At 38.5% G+C, this 16633-nt stretch overlaps 2 protein-coding genes across 2 annotated transcripts in view; one reads left to right on the top strand and one right to left on the bottom strand.

Moving 5' to 3' along the window:
* Positions 1 to 2127: 2127 nt before the first annotated feature.
* On the bottom strand, positions 2128 to 9356 carry SCRN3 (secernin 3). The gene is made up of 7 exons (XM_002196403.7): positions 9092 to 9356; positions 8779 to 8960; positions 7889 to 8088; positions 6985 to 7197; positions 4303 to 4465; positions 3767 to 3947; positions 2128 to 3031 (listed from the first exon to the last, which is right to left on the bottom strand). The coding sequence occupies exons 1-7, from the start codon at positions 9257 to 9259 to the stop codon at positions 2876 to 2878; spliced, it is 1263 nt and encodes a 420-aa protein (XP_002196439.5). The 5' UTR covers positions 9260 to 9356; the 3' UTR covers positions 2128 to 2875.
* CIRSR (corepressor of RBPJ and splicing regulator) overlaps positions 9322 to 16633 on the top strand; it is a 20883-nt gene continuing 13571 nt past the window's right edge. Inside the window, exons 1-7 of the mRNA XM_002198996.7 lie at positions 9322 to 9531; positions 10211 to 10305; positions 10831 to 10904; positions 12114 to 12127; positions 12221 to 12276; positions 12600 to 12648; positions 12853 to 12970. Coding sequence (XP_002199032.3) covers positions 9460 to 9531; positions 10211 to 10305; positions 10831 to 10904; positions 12114 to 12127; positions 12221 to 12276; positions 12600 to 12648; positions 12853 to 12970 — 478 coding nt within the window. The 5' untranslated portion in view covers positions 9322 to 9459. The remainder of the gene's footprint in view (positions 9532 to 10210; positions 10306 to 10830; positions 10905 to 12113; positions 12128 to 12220; positions 12277 to 12599; positions 12649 to 12852; positions 12971 to 16633) is intronic.

The raw sequence follows: 16633 nt of genomic DNA, 5'->3' as shown, positions 1-16633 counted from the left end.
TAGGAATGAAATACAGGATATAATGTTTTGTTTCTAAATCACTGGGTACTTCTGGAAGCCAATAATAGACATTGAATTGTTTTGGAAAATTAAGTAACTCTTTTATCTGGAAAATACTTGCTTCCACCAAGGAGCAGTGGCAAGTTTTGAATGGTTGCCAAGCTGATGTTCTGTCAATAGTTGATACAGTTATGTGGATTCCTGGTAGTTAGAAACAGCTTTGCTTTAAAGAAGTGGTCACTGGTGCCATGACTTCCTTTATTTTGAAGGTAGATTAGTTTGGGATTAATCTCTTGAAAACATCTCTTGAACAAGTCTAGAGGAATGTCCAGTGAAAAACTGGATCTTTTTTCTAGGACTAATCTCAAAATAATTGTCATAATGAACAGGGGCGGATGTAACACTTAGTTTTCTAGTACAAAATTTTAGAACTTTTTTATTTCAATAATGATCCTTCATAAAGCTCTAGACCTTTTAAAGATACATTCCTAAGTGAAAACCCATTAGAAGATTGCCCTCTAGGGGACATTCTTATTCTTATTTTTTTTTTTTTTTTTAATATAAGGTTGTGGGAGGGACGATTATTTGTTTCTCCTGATCCCGTCTTTATTTTCTGTTTTTACACTGCATGTCTTCTAGGAGAACGAAATCCCAAGGAAAAAGGTACTGAAATCTCCTGTACTCTGTTGGCCACCACTTTAACTGTCTCCACACATTACATAGTTTTTGCTTTGTATCCTGTAGGCCAGCAAGGAAGAAGCAACACATAATAAATAAAAAAGAGGCACAGTTGGATTGTATCTGCCTGCACTAGGACTGGACCAATGTGCTTAACCTCGTTCACTGCCACCCCATGATTAAGTGGCCAAGAAGTTTGCTTAAAGGACTGCTCCAGCTTTGCTACTGTTCTTCCTGTATAGCTTCAATCTTTGCACTGTAGCATAAAACTGTTTCACTTGGTTTGCTATACTGCCTGAAAACTTGATTCATACCTTGGTTTCCAGCACACTTTCACCTGGCATTTACTGATGCTTTGAAGCTATCAGTGTAGAACAGCTCATGATCAAAAATAGGAAAAGATACATAATTGTTAGATATGGACATCCCATAAGGAAAACAGGTAAATACATGAAATTTTTATTAAATCTATATTCCAGTTATCAAACTGGACTATTGAACTTCTGTATTGAACCACTGTGCTACTGAACTTCTAAGAAATTTTGTCATCAACAGAGGCACAAAATGTTCAGTCAATTCAAACATACTTTGTCTTACTGCACACTCTTGCTTGCTACTGCCCCATCGTACACATTAGGTCACTAGAAATAGAAAATTCACAACCCTTTCCTAACTCAGTAGTTTCTTGCTGTGAATCTTAACACAGCATCCCAAATTCATTTCTACTCTTATTGTAGGATCAGAAACAATAAATTCTACCAAGCTCTTAATTTTCGTATTAATTCTGCAAACTTCATTGACTATCTGTTCTTTATATTTAAATTTTTTTACCAGTGGGGTATTGAACAGTTTACAGAATGAGAAAACTGCATGTGAAAAATTATCAAAGAATGATCTTTCTGTGGTTTGCTGTGTCTGTGGGGATGCAGTGTCAGGTCCCACATTGCTGCTGCAGGTCTAGTGTACCATTTTACACTTTCCTCTGAAGGTTTTCAGATGTGCTGCATTTTGAGTGCTTTTGTTTTGTTTTTCCTTACAATCATGCTTGTTATCCTGACTTATTGATCATGAGGTAAAATCAGAATCTTCTCTGTTGTTTGTTTAGTTTGGCCCCTGCCACAGATGATAAAAGTGGTCTCATATATTGATCATTACTTTTAAACAGGATCAGGAAGAAAGAGTTTCTGGTAGGGCAAAAAGCTTGATTAAATTAAGTCCGTAGTCTATTAACTCTGGCAAAAAAAAGTCATGGTTTAAAAGGCTTTATATAAAATGAAAAAAAAAAATTAAAGTTCTTTTAAGTTTCCTGCTGAGTACATGTGTATACTTGTGTAGCCCAACCTCTTCCTTTCTAGTTGCCCATTTTTAAAAAGTAACAATTCAAGAAACATTTTAGAATCCCCCATAATGTTATAAAGTGCATAGCAAAATTAATGACAGTAATCATCCTGTATATAAATAAGTTTATTTTTCACTATCAGGGTGGGAAAAGTAGACAGAGAAGGGAAATCTATGGGGATCTTACAGGATGTTTGCATTGCTGAATTCCATGTAATAAGATTTCACAATCACTCACAGCAAAATATTATTATTGTAACTGTGATTTGTTTTTAATCCACCTTGAACTCTTAGCCTCATTTTACATTGAAGGAGTAGAAGGTTTGTATAGGAAATGTATCTTAGAAGGGTTTTACCAAACAACTGAGTATCAATCTTCCTTGGTTTGTGTGTCACTTTCTTTTTTCTTCAGGGTTAATCATAGCTTCTACATTTTAGAAAGTCTTCAGCATGGCCATTTTAATTCATGTAGTCTAAAATTCTGCTTCAGTTCTTCTGACTATAAAAGCTACATGTGTGTAGGCTAGAACTGGGTTCTCCAGAGCTGAGTTAGTGCTCTTCATTCAGAGATGGGGCTGTTCACTAATTTAGTCAAACTACTGCATTCTAATTGCATCTGTTTGTTGGCAAAATCAATCTCTGCTGACAGCTTTGTGCCATGTACAATGCCACTGCCTGGCTCTTAGAAGCCTTTCCAGCATTCTTCTTATATTCAAAAGCCATTTGTCCTGAATATGAATCTGCATCTTTAAAACTGTCCATGCTATGTGATATACTGAAAACAGGATGTTCATCTATATAGCCTCTTTGTTAGAAAACCCAATTATAATCCAAATTTTACCACATTCAAATAATATTCTTAGCCGTATATTTTGAGTTCTTCTTCTACACACTGTGAAAAAAGATTAACTACTTGTTTAGTATCAAGGCATCCATTTTGCAGGATTGATTCCATTTGACTTATCTTCTGTTTCTCCAACTCCTGTATCTCTTTGAGCATTTCTTTACCTTTGTCCTGCAAAAAGAAACATCTATTTCACTAAAAACAATACAGAGCATGTAGTAATCACCCTACCAAAATTCTGTTCTACTGTCCTTATTTTAATACTTTAAGAGTTTCTAGGGTACACATTTATGTTGGTAGAAATTAGTATCATGACGGGTTTTCTTAGATATCTTTCCTAATATCTAGCACTCACTTCATCTCCCTCATCTGATAGATTGAAGAAATATTAAAGCTCCTTTAGGTATTAGTTACCAAAACTTCAGTGGGCATATGACTTACTTTTAAGAAGACTTATCTGAAAATAGGAGAGATTTTACTGCTAAAAGTAATCAGCTACCTTCCTGCTTCATGTCTGTGTCCAGCTGTCTTTGTCACCTTATTTCCTTTCCTGTGCATACCAAGCAATGGTCAAAGGCAAGCTCTCCTTTCCACCTGAGACCAGGGGCCTGAACAGCCGTAAGAACTCGAGGCAGGAGCTGTGTATTTGCCTGTGGCTGCTCGAGCATTTCCCATTATCTGACAGGTGTGGGAGTCTGTGGGGGGCTGCTCTGCAAGGGGAGCAGCACAGGTCCTCGCCCGGGGCTCAGCCTGCCAGCACAGCACAGTGCTGGTTACAATTCTGGGGCACTGCATTGTTCTTTGCAATCCATCAAGGGGCATTAACTGGTATCACATTAACAAAATGTGAGCAAGGACCTTATATAAAGCACCTGCTTGCATTGAAATCTAATTTAATCAACATACCTTGAGAGTTTCCATAACTACAGCAGCACTTTCATGTTTTTTATAGAGCTCATGTCTTCGATCTGGCTTACTCTGAAAACGTGGTTGCTTCTTAACTGGATCATCATGACCAAATGTAGGGGATGTAGTTTTTAATAACTGAGTAATACCAGGCACAAAAATGAAAGGCTTGAATACAGATCTAGAAAGAAAAAATAGAACAGAGATCCTTTACTGACACCGTTTTGTTAAAATTGTTGAATCAGTAAATTGCTGTATTTTTTCCCATTCTTCTACTTGCTTCTTTTAAGAAGAAAGTATTAAAAAACCATCTAATGGTGTTAAAGTCATTGTCACAGCAGTGTTTCATTAAGTAGGTTGGTAGATACCATTAATATCCGTAATGTTTTATGTTCCTCCTACATTTCGATTGTGCTTTTTCAGGAGGAAAAAAGAAAACCAACCCAAAGCAAAAAGGAATATAACTAGGCAAACTGCAACAGTTTTTCATTTAGATATTTACAATTTTTTATCCAGTTTATTTGCTGTTACATCACCTGGCAGGATCTGGAGTTCCAGTAAAGAAGTGAATACAGGGTAGATTAGGCTGCTGAGGCAGCACAGACACCATGCTGCCAGTTGTCATAAATCCACCTTCCATGTTAATGCCACTCTCTTTGTCACGAAGAATTTCCATCATTATTTCAGAAGTGATAGATCCTGTTCAAGATACAATACAATTATTTAGCCACAGAGCTAATAGAATACCAACTGAATGACATGTTCCCTACAACTGACTGCTTTTTCTTTTTATAAGCAATGCCAGCTTTAGTTTTTCTGTGTTGGCAGGGGAAAAAAATCATCCTAATGGCAAACCTAAGTATGGGACACACTTGTATTGCTTTCTCCAAAGTATTTATTTCAAAGACATGTGATAAGAGCATGCCTTAAAAAAGGGGGAGTAGAAAAACAAATGGTATTTCCCAGAAAGATAAATTTCACAGGGCTAGCAAATGGTCATTCACAAAGTAACTTCTCAGATGAAAATTAGCAGCTTGGATTAAATGCTGAACTTTGATCACTCTGTGGAAGTAAGATAAATCATTATAATACTTGTTGGTATTTAAACAGTGTTAATACCACTATGTTGCTTTGAAGTTATAAAAATAATAACAGCCATGCATGGATTTTGTGTGAAAATTTGAAAATGAAACACCGAGACTCACTTGTTTTGAGGAGTTTTTTTGGTGTGTGGTTTTTTTTTTTTTTTTTTCATCCTTTTCAAGGAGGCACTGGAGTGGCATTACATGCTATGCTCAGAAGCCACAGTAGTATATCTATTTGTAGAAAAGTCTTTATCAGCAACTTGTGTGAGGTTGATTGCCAAGTATCTTTGAAAATAACTCCTGTTCAGGAGGAACAAAACCCTTTCCAAATCTGCCTATTTAGTGATATCAGTGTTGCTGTATAATGTACACTGAAGCTCAGATACTGGCATGGTATCACCAAACCATCCAATATTCTAACAGGCAGTTCTTGCAGGATAGTTTTCATATTTGGTGTACCAGTAGAGGTTATGCTTATGGCAGAAAAACATTAGTTCATTTACTCTTTATTTTTTATTGGAAAGTATCGTCTACCACTTTAATGTTTTAGTGTTTCCCTTACTAAGTTCTAACGGCAAAACTTTTTTTAACTACTTTGCTGTTACCTCTTAAAATAGTTACTCTGCTGCTAAGTTACATGTCTCCAATATTATTTTTTCATACATGACCCAGGTTGCCTGTAGACAGGCATGCAGCGCTACATTTCAGCAAGAAGACACACTTAAGTATTCCGACAGTTGCCTGGGAAGGTCAGAGAATTAAAGAAATCAGCAAGCTAGATCAATCAAAGAAATTAAAAGAAGCAATGGTCATTTTGTCAGCTACAGCTTGGCAACCTGTCCAGCAGGGAAGAAGGTACTGCATGTTTTACACTAGACTCTATTATTTTGTATGCCTGGAATACATTCCCTATTTTTTGAAATATGAATAATATTTCTCTAAAAAATGGCCCTCACATAGTAGACAGCCTGGAAAAAACCCTGAACTGTAATGCCACTGACTGAAAAAGTAAGGAAGGGTAGATGAAGAAACCAGTGATTTTACTGATGCTGAAAACCAAATAGCTTTTAGTTAAGGCACCTATTTAAAATAAATCTAAGCAAAGTGAACCATATGAGACTGATAACCTGAACAGCTAGTGGGAATTTAAAATGTTCACATAAATGCCTGAAAATGGGGATTTAGAATGAAAACACAGATACAGTCTCAGCATTGTTATAATACAAGTAAATACAGGTATTATGAAAATGCTTTCAGTATTCAGAACCTGCAATTCCCAAAATGAATGCAGAATTTACATGATCACTAGAGCAAGACAGCAATGGTAATTCACTCTAATGCATTAACTAAATGCTAAACCTGGTCTGGCAGAGTTCAGCCAAATAAATAAAAGAAACAAAGGGGTGCAATGTAATCTCGATTAAGATTAATTACTTCAAATGAGGACGTGAATACAGCTACAGCAAAAACCTGCTAGATGGATGCGGTTGGAAGTGAAGTAATAGGTTCATTCATTAGGAGTCTGTAAAGTAAGTGTTTGAATTAATGACTGCTTAGAGTACAGAAAATTATTTTGTTCCGCTCTTGGTGCGTTTTAGTAGACTACACAAGTTTAGACTAGCTATTTCAGTGAAACTACAAAGATTTTAAAATTAATGTCAAAAATGAATGCAGGCTATGTATCTGAATGCTGTGCTGTTGTCTTATATAAATGGTACCTAACTGAAGCTGTTCATAAGGTTCTTTGTGGCTGCAAACTGCTGGGAATCTGTTTTAGCCTCTTTCCTTAGCAGTACAGTAATAACATGTAGCCTATCAAAATGTTTCAGAACAGGTCTTAGAGGGCATTTAGTGATATGGTCATAATGTGACCTCTCAGGGTTGTTACTGTAGGTCTGTATGTTTGATATTTGATCCTTGTTTTAATTTTTCCTTCTCAATAAATTAGCAAAAAATGGATAGAAACTTCCAAGTTCAGAGCTTCTCTTTTAGGCAAAAAATTGTTCTAGTAAGCTGTGGGTCACCAAGTCATATGAATGATTGCCTCCATCAGATGTATAATAATTTACGATTTGAATTAATGTAGTTCACTAAGTATTTTGCATCTCTTGGAAAAAAAATTCAAAAGGATACCTTTGTGTTTGTTCAGAAGTTTATAGCCTTCACAGTATCGGCCTCCGGATGTGGTCATTCTGGCAGTATTGACATAAGAATACGTGGCAGCAAAATCAAATTCCTTTTCCCCATCCCACCAGCCATTGCTTTTGGCGTATTCCTTCAATTCTGGGTGTTCTCTGTCAATCTTGGTTGTGATAGAGAGCTGGTTAGAAATATTCCGTACACCTCCTGTTCATAAGAAACAGAAAGAATTGTTTTAATACATTGAATTATTTTTCTTGGTATTTTTTTTACCATTAGCTTAGTAAAGCAAATTAGCCCTGAAGAGTTTCCTACAAGATCTTCCTACAAAATCAGTGAGTCTGGTGTTTATTTCTGGCCCTCTCTCCCCAGCTACATGTATTTTTCTGATTGAATTTTCACTGCCACTCATTACTGACTCACTTGCTTTTATTGCCAACATAGTATTTCAGGTTCTGTCCTGATGATTCCCACCTTTACATTCTTCTTCTGAGACATCCAAAGATCGAGCTTGTCCTCCTAAGTCCACTGGAAGAATCAGTCACTTCAGGGCCCAGTACATCAATCCTGTCCCCAAATGAAATTGTCATAGATTGCTACCATCCTTATGACCACACATACTGCTGTCATTCTCATGCTGACTTTCTTGCTGTCCTCTGTTTTCCAAGTGTAGGAGTGGCACTATCTCTGGCTCTGGAAAGGCCCCTGTCACTCAGCTCCTCTGACAAACTGCCAGCTACTCCACACTCATGCCCCAGGAAGCAATGCCTGTTGTTTACAGGTACATGTATGCAGCTCAAGATTAGTTTGATGCCTTAATGAAATGGTAAATGAAAACTGGAGAACTCCAAGTGGTCATTGCACTTGAAATGTTTAGAACAAATAACATCATCCATACCTTCTACTTTTTCTGCTGCCCAGTATTTTCCTGATGTCTCCAGCACCCATGCTTCCTTTCTGTCAGCTATCAGAAAACTGTTGTGGTATGTAAATGCCATGGTGCTCTCCATACAGTTTCCTCCTTGTCCATATTTTTCCAGTAAATCAACTATGACACTAAGAGCCTTTTCAGCTGTGTCTGCTCTCTCAAGTCCAAGCCTAAAACAAAAGGAAAATGTTATTTTTGGAACTATGAACTCCACATAGAACTATTCAGCCTGAGTATTTTTATCAACCTGGAATGATATTTCTATATGCAGCTGCCAGTTGTATGATCTGGTAAGGGAAAAACACAAGCCAGGTAAAGGGCTTCTTTGAAGTGGGTCCTCTATGAACCTGACATGGGGAAAAGCACCAAATGGAAACACAGAAAAGCAGGGAGAGAGATCCTACAAAATGCTTACAAGTCCTCTGCGGGTACTGCACTGGGGGGAAACTACCAAAAGAATTGACTGACTGCTGTAGGTTAATGGAAGTTATGCTGGCACCTGTAGTGCGGGAACATGAACTTGTTATTTACACGGAAATAGGCAGCTGAGACCAAAACTTAATGTGTGTGAAATATGGGGGAACAGGAAAGGAGTATAGACTCTAGGAAAAGGCCCAGACAATAGTGCTTGAAGTCCCTCTGTGCTCTTGAAAAAGTCTTGTTTCAGTTTAGTATAAATTTTATAGAAAGAAAAACATTTGCTAAGTTCTTCGACAAATTCTGGTCTAGTGCCTGATACTTCTTATGGGCTCCTGGCAGAAATCTAGTGCTTGTGCCAAGAAATACTTTTAGCCGTGGCTAGAACACTGGAAGGGGTGTCTTATGAAAGTAAAAAAAAAAAAAAAAAAGCTTGTGCACACCTTACGAGGTCCATGCCGAGGAGAGCTTCCCCATCGCAGACCTCCTCCCTGCCCCACACCGCCTCGTTGCCGATGCACACGCCGTGCTCGTTGGCGCCCATCTCGGCCCCCCAGAGCCAGGAGGGGCGGCTCAGCACCACGGCGTGGGTCCTCTCCACCTGCTCGATGCTGATGTAGGTGCACTGCAAGAGGTCAGAGCACACACGGAGTCACCGTCCCCGCTCCGCCGGCCGGATTGCGGGCCAGGCACGCACTGAGGGCTGACAGTGAGTTCGCCCTCTCCCGCAGCAGCGCTCCTGCCCCGCGCCCTCACCTCCAGCGCGGCTCCGGGCGGGTGCGCGGCGGCCGGGAAGTGCACGACCTCCTGCACCTCATCCGCCGGCCGGTCCGAGTTCTTCCCGAACACCACGCGGCCCCCGGGCGCCGCGGGCGGCAGCGCCACGAAGGTGTCGCAGGAGCGGGGGGGCGGCCGGGGGAACATGCTGCGGGCTGAGGGCTGCGGGCCCCTGCGCTGCGCGGGCCCGGCGCGGACAGCGGCAGCTCCGGCGCGGGGCGGTGCCCGCGGAAGGCCCGCCCGCCGACCCGGAAGGCCCGGCCGGGGCCGGCCCGGAGCGCCGCTGTGCCTGTCCCTGTCCCTGTCCCTGTGCCTGCGGGGCCAGCGGCTCCCGCTCCGCCGCCGCCATGGGGAAGTCGTTCGCCAACTTCATGTGCAAGAAGGATTTTCACCCCGCCTCCAAGTCCAACATCAAAAAGGTGAGGGCGGCCTGGGTGCCCCGCGGGACGGGCTCCGGTACCGCGGCGGCCCGAGCAGCGCTCCTCACCGGCATGGGGGCACCGGGCTGGGGCAAAGGGGAACGAGGGGCAGGGAAATAGTTAAGAAATACTTGGAGCTTCGGGTTTTCTTGTCCCCGGGTGTATATGAGTATCACGTTTTCTTGGCTCAGGCTTTTCAACACCTGATTCTCAGAAGAAATAGGCGCTGTACCCCGTCCAGGAAAACCCCACCTGTCACGATGTGCCTTTGCTTTCCCGGTGTTTCATACCTGCCTCGAGCTGCTTGCAGGTGCCCTTTCCCCGTGCCAGGAACTCCCCAGGGGACCTGGGGCTTGCGGTCTGTCGAGGCTGCTCCGAGCTAGGGTCTCTACAGGGAACACAGTGGCATCCACAGGGTGTTTTCTGAGCCTGCTTTTCTCTTTGAGCTACCAAATTTTCTCCTGTCTTTTCAGTATGTAGATGTTGTTGAAGTTTCTCAAAATTACTGCTGTGGGAAGTTCATTTGTTAAACTACTGAATTAAAATAATGTCTTTTATGCTATCAGAATGGTGATCATCCCTCATTAAGCGTTTTCAATTGAGTAAACTAGTTATTTATACACTAATATATTTTGTAATAGTTTTTGTATTTAAGTAGAAGCTTTATTATTTTAACTAGGTATGGATGGCAGAACAGAAAATCTCATACGATAAGAAGAAACAAGAAGAATTAATGCAACAGTATCTGAAAGAACAGGAATCCTATGATAATAGGTGAGAATTGGCTTAAGATTGCTCACTTCCTCCTGTCTTGTTTTCATGGTAGTGAAGGTCGTATTGCTGTGAGCGATTTGAAATGCTGTCTCCATTGACTGTAGTAGTGGGAGAGGGCAGTGATTCATTAAGTGATGTCTGATTAAGCAGAAGTCATAAGAATTTCTTTAGTGGTTTGTGCCCGTCTTCTGATTAATTTAAAAATACGCTGTTTCACAGAACAGTCAGTAACCTTGTATAATACATTTGTAACACACAAAATCTGATTTTCATAACTCTGGACTTACTGCTTTTCAGCTGAGATTAAAATGTGTGATTTTTGTGCACAGTGGATTATGCAAAAGCATTGACTGGTCTCTCAGGGTTTTTGATACTCAGATTTTGTTACTCACATTAACAAATGAAAAAATGCTAGTTTTTACCAAAGTTTCATATTGAGTGTTTTGGTTTTTTTTTTTTTTTTTGGTGAGTGTTACCAGTGTGACTGTTTTGTGTGTAACACCCCAAACTGCTCTTTTTATTTAGGTTGCTTATGGGTGATGAGCGTGTGAAGAATGGTCTTAATTTCATGTATGAGGCCCCACCTGGAGCAAAGAAAGGTATTGCAATATCCTGATTGTGGGCAGATAGTACTGCAAAGCTAAAAACCTCCTGAAGAAATAAGCACAATGTATTTTATTTTAAAATAACACATGAATGGTGAGATAATGATAGAATGTGTGATTTTTGAATTATTTCTGTGAGAATATGCATATATATATATATATATATATATATATATAGTATGTAATAATTTTGGTCTCACAAAGCTTTAATTTCTTTCAAAAAGAATGGTTGGGGTTTTTTTAAGCCACAGTTCAATGTGAAGTGAAGACCAGATAAATATCTTTCCAGGAAATGGCATATATTCTGTCCTCGACCAAGGATGCTCCTTTAGCCAATTATAAAGCCATTGGATGAGGAGGAATAGACCTTACCAAGGCAACGACTCAGACAACACAAACCTGTATTTTGGCTGACTCTCCTTTTCAGAACTAGCAGGTGGCTTTTGTTTAGAAGTTACCCCTGTAATTCAGCTTGATGTTTGTGAAACATAATAAATACCAGAGCAAGAAATTAATTATCAGAAGTTATAAAAATAGTAAATGCTGAAATTCAGTAGCCAAAAGTGCTGCCTGATCTGTGTTTGGTGAGTCTATAACTGTCTAGTAGTGTCATAAATCGAAGTTTCTAAATGCCTGGTGGACACTCATATCAATAATTTAATTTTAGCAAGATCTGAACATAAATAAAGAAGTGAGAAAATACAGTTCCTCTAAGAGAAAACATGTTCCCTTTAAAATGCCTCTTTCCCATTTGCATGAAATCACTTGGAAATGCTTGGATGGACTCATTCTTGTATACCAAGTTTTGCAATTATTTAATTTTAGAAGCTCTAATAGTAATCTCTTAAGCTGAGAGGAAATGTAATTTCAAAGCAGAAATTATTGCTAAACATTTTTAAAAGTATCTTTTAATTAAGTATTGTTGCTACTTTTGCAAAAAGTGAAGTTTTTTTATTTGTGTAACAAATCAGCATAGTTTTAGAAGGTGATTCTAGATTTACAGGATTTAAAGCTATATACTAGAGGCTGGTTATTTGTAAGCGCACTCTATTTATATAAAGCTACTCCTGAGTATTTGCACTATTGATTAGTATAAACCATAAAATGTTTTTTCTTTAGCTTAGGGGGGGAACACCATCTGGATTTTACATATATAATTAATGCATTATTTATTTTCTTTGCATGCTTTCTGAAAATTCAAAGAGGAAACAAAAGAGGTATTTAATTCCATTATTTCTTTATGTTTTCTTCTTGCTTGCTTAAAATGTATTCTGAAAAACTTCAAACTTACCATGTTTTCTGTTTTATAGCAAGAAGGAGAGACTGAATACAAATTTGAATGGCAAAAAGTTGCTCCTCGAGAAAAGTAAGATATCTGGATTTTTTTCTTATACTTCTCTTTTTGTCCCTTTTTTCCCCTGTTTTATTTTTGAGCAGGTCACTTGTGTGATCTTATTACGTCCTGACACTTAATTAGCAAACCCTGTTAACCTGGAACTATTTCCTTGCTCAGCTTTATTTTAATTTGATTTTTACATCCATATTTGAAAATGCATTAAAAACAACATTTATAGAAATTATACCTCTGAAATGGGTAAAAGTTTTGTATATATAAAAGGTTTTGTATATGATGTCTTTTAGAAAATAGTAGTGAATGGAGGATTTGTTTTCTCTTGTGTTTGTGTACAGATACGCTAAGGATGATATGAATATCAGAGATCAGCCCTTTGGTATCCAGGCAAGTTACTGAATTTCACTCTGTGATGTCTGGGGTGCATTTCAAATGTTGTCTGACTGCAGAGCTTTCACATGGACTCTGAATTTTATCATCTCTTTTTCAGTGGGTTCAAAGGCTTCTCTTATGCCTAATGATACAGACATTCCTGTTAACACTCAGCTGTATTGGTGACTAAATTGTGTCAATTGGCTTTGTTGCCTTTAGGTGCGGAATGTGAGATGCATTAAATGCCACAAGTGGGGTCACATAAACACTGATCGAGAGTGTCCCTTATTTGGTCTTTCTGGAATCAATGCAAGTTCAGTCTCCAGTGATGGTTCAGGTAGGCAGTGAATGGTTTTTAAAGTTCTGGTTAGACATGTGGGGGGAGCTTATCATGTTTCATTTTAGAAGGTTTAAGTTTATCATATTTCAGAGAGCTGATGAAATCTGGAAAACAGTGAATTCCAAATGTAGGATCCACAAGTTTTAGTTAATTATTTCATATTGCAGGGACCTAATTTTCTAATTATTAACTCATTTAAAAAAGATTCTGTATTGCTTTGATCCTAAAACTGAGAAGCTGCAATGAGACTTTAGATCAGAATGACAAAATTTGTTTCACCAAAAAAATGAATGGATTGTCAAAGACTGTCACAGTTCAGATTTAAACAAACTGCTTGGCTAAGATGGAATATATCATTGTATCTTTGTTATTCACTTAGTAAAAAGGAGAGGTTTGTGGGCTTTTTAAAAATATGTATTTATGTAACTGGACAAGCAATTGAAACCTAGATTTCCAAATTTCTGGTTTCCCTTCATTTGACTTCTTTTTTCTTCTCGAGCTACAATTTTATTTTTTCTTCTATTAGCTCTCCTGTTACACAGCACAGTTAGTGCTAGATTATGTTTGAAGAAGTAGGTATGAACATTCAAATTGAATATTGTTTTTTGCCTACAGTACTTTTTTTCTGTAAGTTTACCAAGTTGCTTATAAGTTTCTTAAAATTGGGGCATATTAAAGAAACATCAGGTAGTGTGGATGAGTCTTCAGCCTTGCTGTACTTTGCTTTGAAGTCACGTGTTGTGTCTTGGGTTTTGCAGGGATATCATTACATCGAGTTGCACACACTCCATGGTTTCTGCTTTTCTTCTGTCTTCATTCCAGATTATCAATTTTATGTAGCAGCTCCTAGTTTTGTTACATATTTAGGCTACTAACAAGCTTGTTTTTCAGATTTAGGTCACATAGAAACATAGTTTCTTTGGAATGAGGCCTGGAAGATTTGAGTTATAAGAAGTGGTGCCTCTTACTCTCCTGTCTTTTTAGGCATTGTCTGGTGATTATGCCATTGTATTACTCATCCTGTAGTTGACTTGCTCAGCCTTTCTGTCCAGTTGGTTATAAGGTTAAATCACTTTTTCTTGCATGAGTCTTACAGTAGAAAAAAATTGTGCTTAGAATATGGTGCAGCTCTTGCATGTCAGAGATGCTTTTGTGCTACAGAACTCACTGTCCACACCTCAGTTCAAATGATGTGGGTCAATTTTAGGGGTGTTTAGTTGAAAAAGCAGAATATTTTTATGTGCTTGCACAAACCTGAATGTGCATTCCTTATTATTTGTTACAGTGTAATACAGACACTCTGCAGTGTCAGTAGAAGAATAGCTGCTTGTTTCAAACCTTACTGAACTCTCTATATCGGTGTGGGCAACGTTTGACTGCTGTGGGTGTTTCCCACTTGAAGAGATGTCCCCCAGATGGCATTTCAAACTGTCTTTCTAAGCATAAAGAGAGCATTTAGCATATATGATGAATTTTGCATGAAGGAAAATGGTGTAGAAGTACTTAGATGTTCTCAGACTGTGCCAGTGCTCTCTCATTTTCAGCTCTGGAACTTAGAAGACAGTGTGCTATGCTGAGCTTAGACTCTTGTAGGCTGAGGAAGGATTTTCAGGGAGTAGGGGTGGGCGACAGATCAGGATTTGTATATATAATTTGTAAGACGCTGTTCTTGAATTTGAATAGTCAGCTGTAATGATACTGCTGCTTTCTCTTTCTTGCAGGGAAACTTTGTAAGAACACTGTAGGTAAAGCTTAAAGTTCTTGATTTAATAGCAAATACAAGGCTTAGAGAAAGTGGTAATATTAATTACAACATCAAATAAAAGGTTGTCTGCTTTTTCTAGCCTCAGGAATACAAACCTTTCATCAACTTTTCTAAAACTTCATCTGATTTAATAACAACTTACATTCCTTTGATGACTTCTGGAAATGTGTGTAAATGAAGCAGTACAGTTAAGTGACAACATAAATTCTTGAATTCACTGCTTCTCTTAAGACTCATAATTCATCCACATGGTATGTTAAAGTGTATGCCACGTATTTTTAAAATAAGTATATGGGGGGTTTTGTTGTTGTTGAAACCCTGACAGCAGTTCTGTGTTGGCTGGGATGGGAGCAATTACTTTGCATTGCTGAGAGTTCAGCCCGGTTGTTACAGTGCTGCAGATCCACAGCTAGCTCTGCTGCATCTGTTTCCACCTCCAAGAACTTTATTCTGTTGCTCTGTGCTGTACACCTCCCCAAGCTCTGTTTCTTCCTGCTTCTCTTTATCAGTAATTGCATACACTCCTCAGCTGCTTTTTAGACTAAATTCCTGATATTTTTTATTGCTTTGTAGTACTGCAAAAATGTCCGTTGCCACACTGTTCTTTAGACTGGCTATAACTCCAGAAAATACTACTTTGGAAGGGACAGAGACTTTTTATGAGATCGTCCTTTTATTAAACCGTTCTGTGTTTTGTGAACTGATGATTAGATGATGATTTAAAAAAATCCCTTGCACTTGAAACAAGTTGAATTGCACATGAATTGCTTTGCAAGCACCCCCTCCTCCATGTGTCACAAAGTGTCTCCTTATGCTTAGAAAGCTGGTAAAAAAACATGGAAATAGTCCACAGTATTTGTTTATTGTGGTTGTTAGCAACAGGAAAAAAAAGGTCCAAAACTATTTGGCTTCGAAGGTCAGGTAGAGTTTGTTCAATTTTTCTGAAGCATTTTGTCCATTTCTAAAATGTAGAGGTTAAAACACATGTCTCTGAACAGGGCAGTGAATAGGGGTTTTAAGGATAGGCAGTGCTTACTGGTAGTATGCAGCAGGTCTGGAATATATACTGAATTTATTTGTCTGGGCTTTTTAATAACTGAGTGTGTAAAAATACATTTGCAATGAGCTCTCAGAAAGTTGAAAACGTTTGGCTAAATTATTAGAGCATACAGTACTTTCAAAGCTTAGGAAGTATTGCCATATTTAGAAAGCAGTCGAAAACTTCTTTCTAGCTGGTGTTTCAGGAAATTGAAATATAAATATTGTCTCATAAATGAAAGGGTACAGATAAGAAATAGAGATAAAGGAAGAAAGGTGAAACTAGAGTAAAATTTTAGTACAGTAGTCAATGTACAACGATTCCAGTTAGTTTAGGAAATGAATTGTATTAGAAGGACCACATTTAAGTTCCAAATAACTAAACATTTTTTTTAAGAGCAAATATTTTGATTTTTTAAAATATTCTTTGAAAATAATTCTATTGCTTTGAAGTTACTTACTTGGTAGTGCTTTATTTCTTCTGATTTATAATCTTTTCATCCTAATAGAAGTCAATCTTACATCCTTTTCATGCAAATTGAAACGGAATAATTTTTTTTGGCAGTGCGTGGTAGTTAGCCTAGCTAAATTTAGGTTAGAATTCTTCAAACTTTGCAAATACTCTCCCTTGCTGGAGCATACCATGCATCAGCACAGTGCTGGAAGGCTCTGGTCCATGGCTGCTGAGCATCCTGGCCGGTGATGAATCTCTGCCCAGTCAGGGCATAGGAACATTGGGCTTCATGGTTCTGAATCTGATAAGTGTGCTAAGCACACTGGCATCACTAATTTCTGCAGAAATAGGTTTTAAAAAACGGTCTGGCTTCCCTGTCAAAGATTTGTAGCAGGCCTTGATA

The sequence above is a fragment of the Taeniopygia guttata genome, chromosome 7 (genome assembly GCF_048771995.1).
Source record: "Taeniopygia guttata chromosome 7, bTaeGut7.mat, whole genome shotgun sequence".
NCBI lineage: Eukaryota > Metazoa > Chordata > Aves > Passeriformes > Estrildidae > Taeniopygia > Taeniopygia guttata.
This window is presented reverse-complemented; position numbering and strand designations above follow the sequence as displayed.

What these genes read in the sequence shown, in the direction of transcription:
- SCRN3 (XM_002196403.7), bottom strand. Translation starts at nt 9,259, where the DNA reads ATGTTCCCCCGGCCGCCCCCCCGCTCCTGCGACACCTTCGTGGCGCTG. An exon ending in GGCAGCAGAAAAAGTAGAAG is followed by an intron (nt 7,198 to 7,888) that starts GTATGGATGATG and finishes TCTTATGAACAG; the next exon opens with GAGGTGTACGGAATATTTCT. An exon ending in ACTTCTGAACAAACACAAAG is followed by an intron (nt 4,466 to 6,984) that starts GTATCCTTTTGA and finishes TATCTTGAACAG; the next exon opens with GATCTATCACTTCTGAAATA.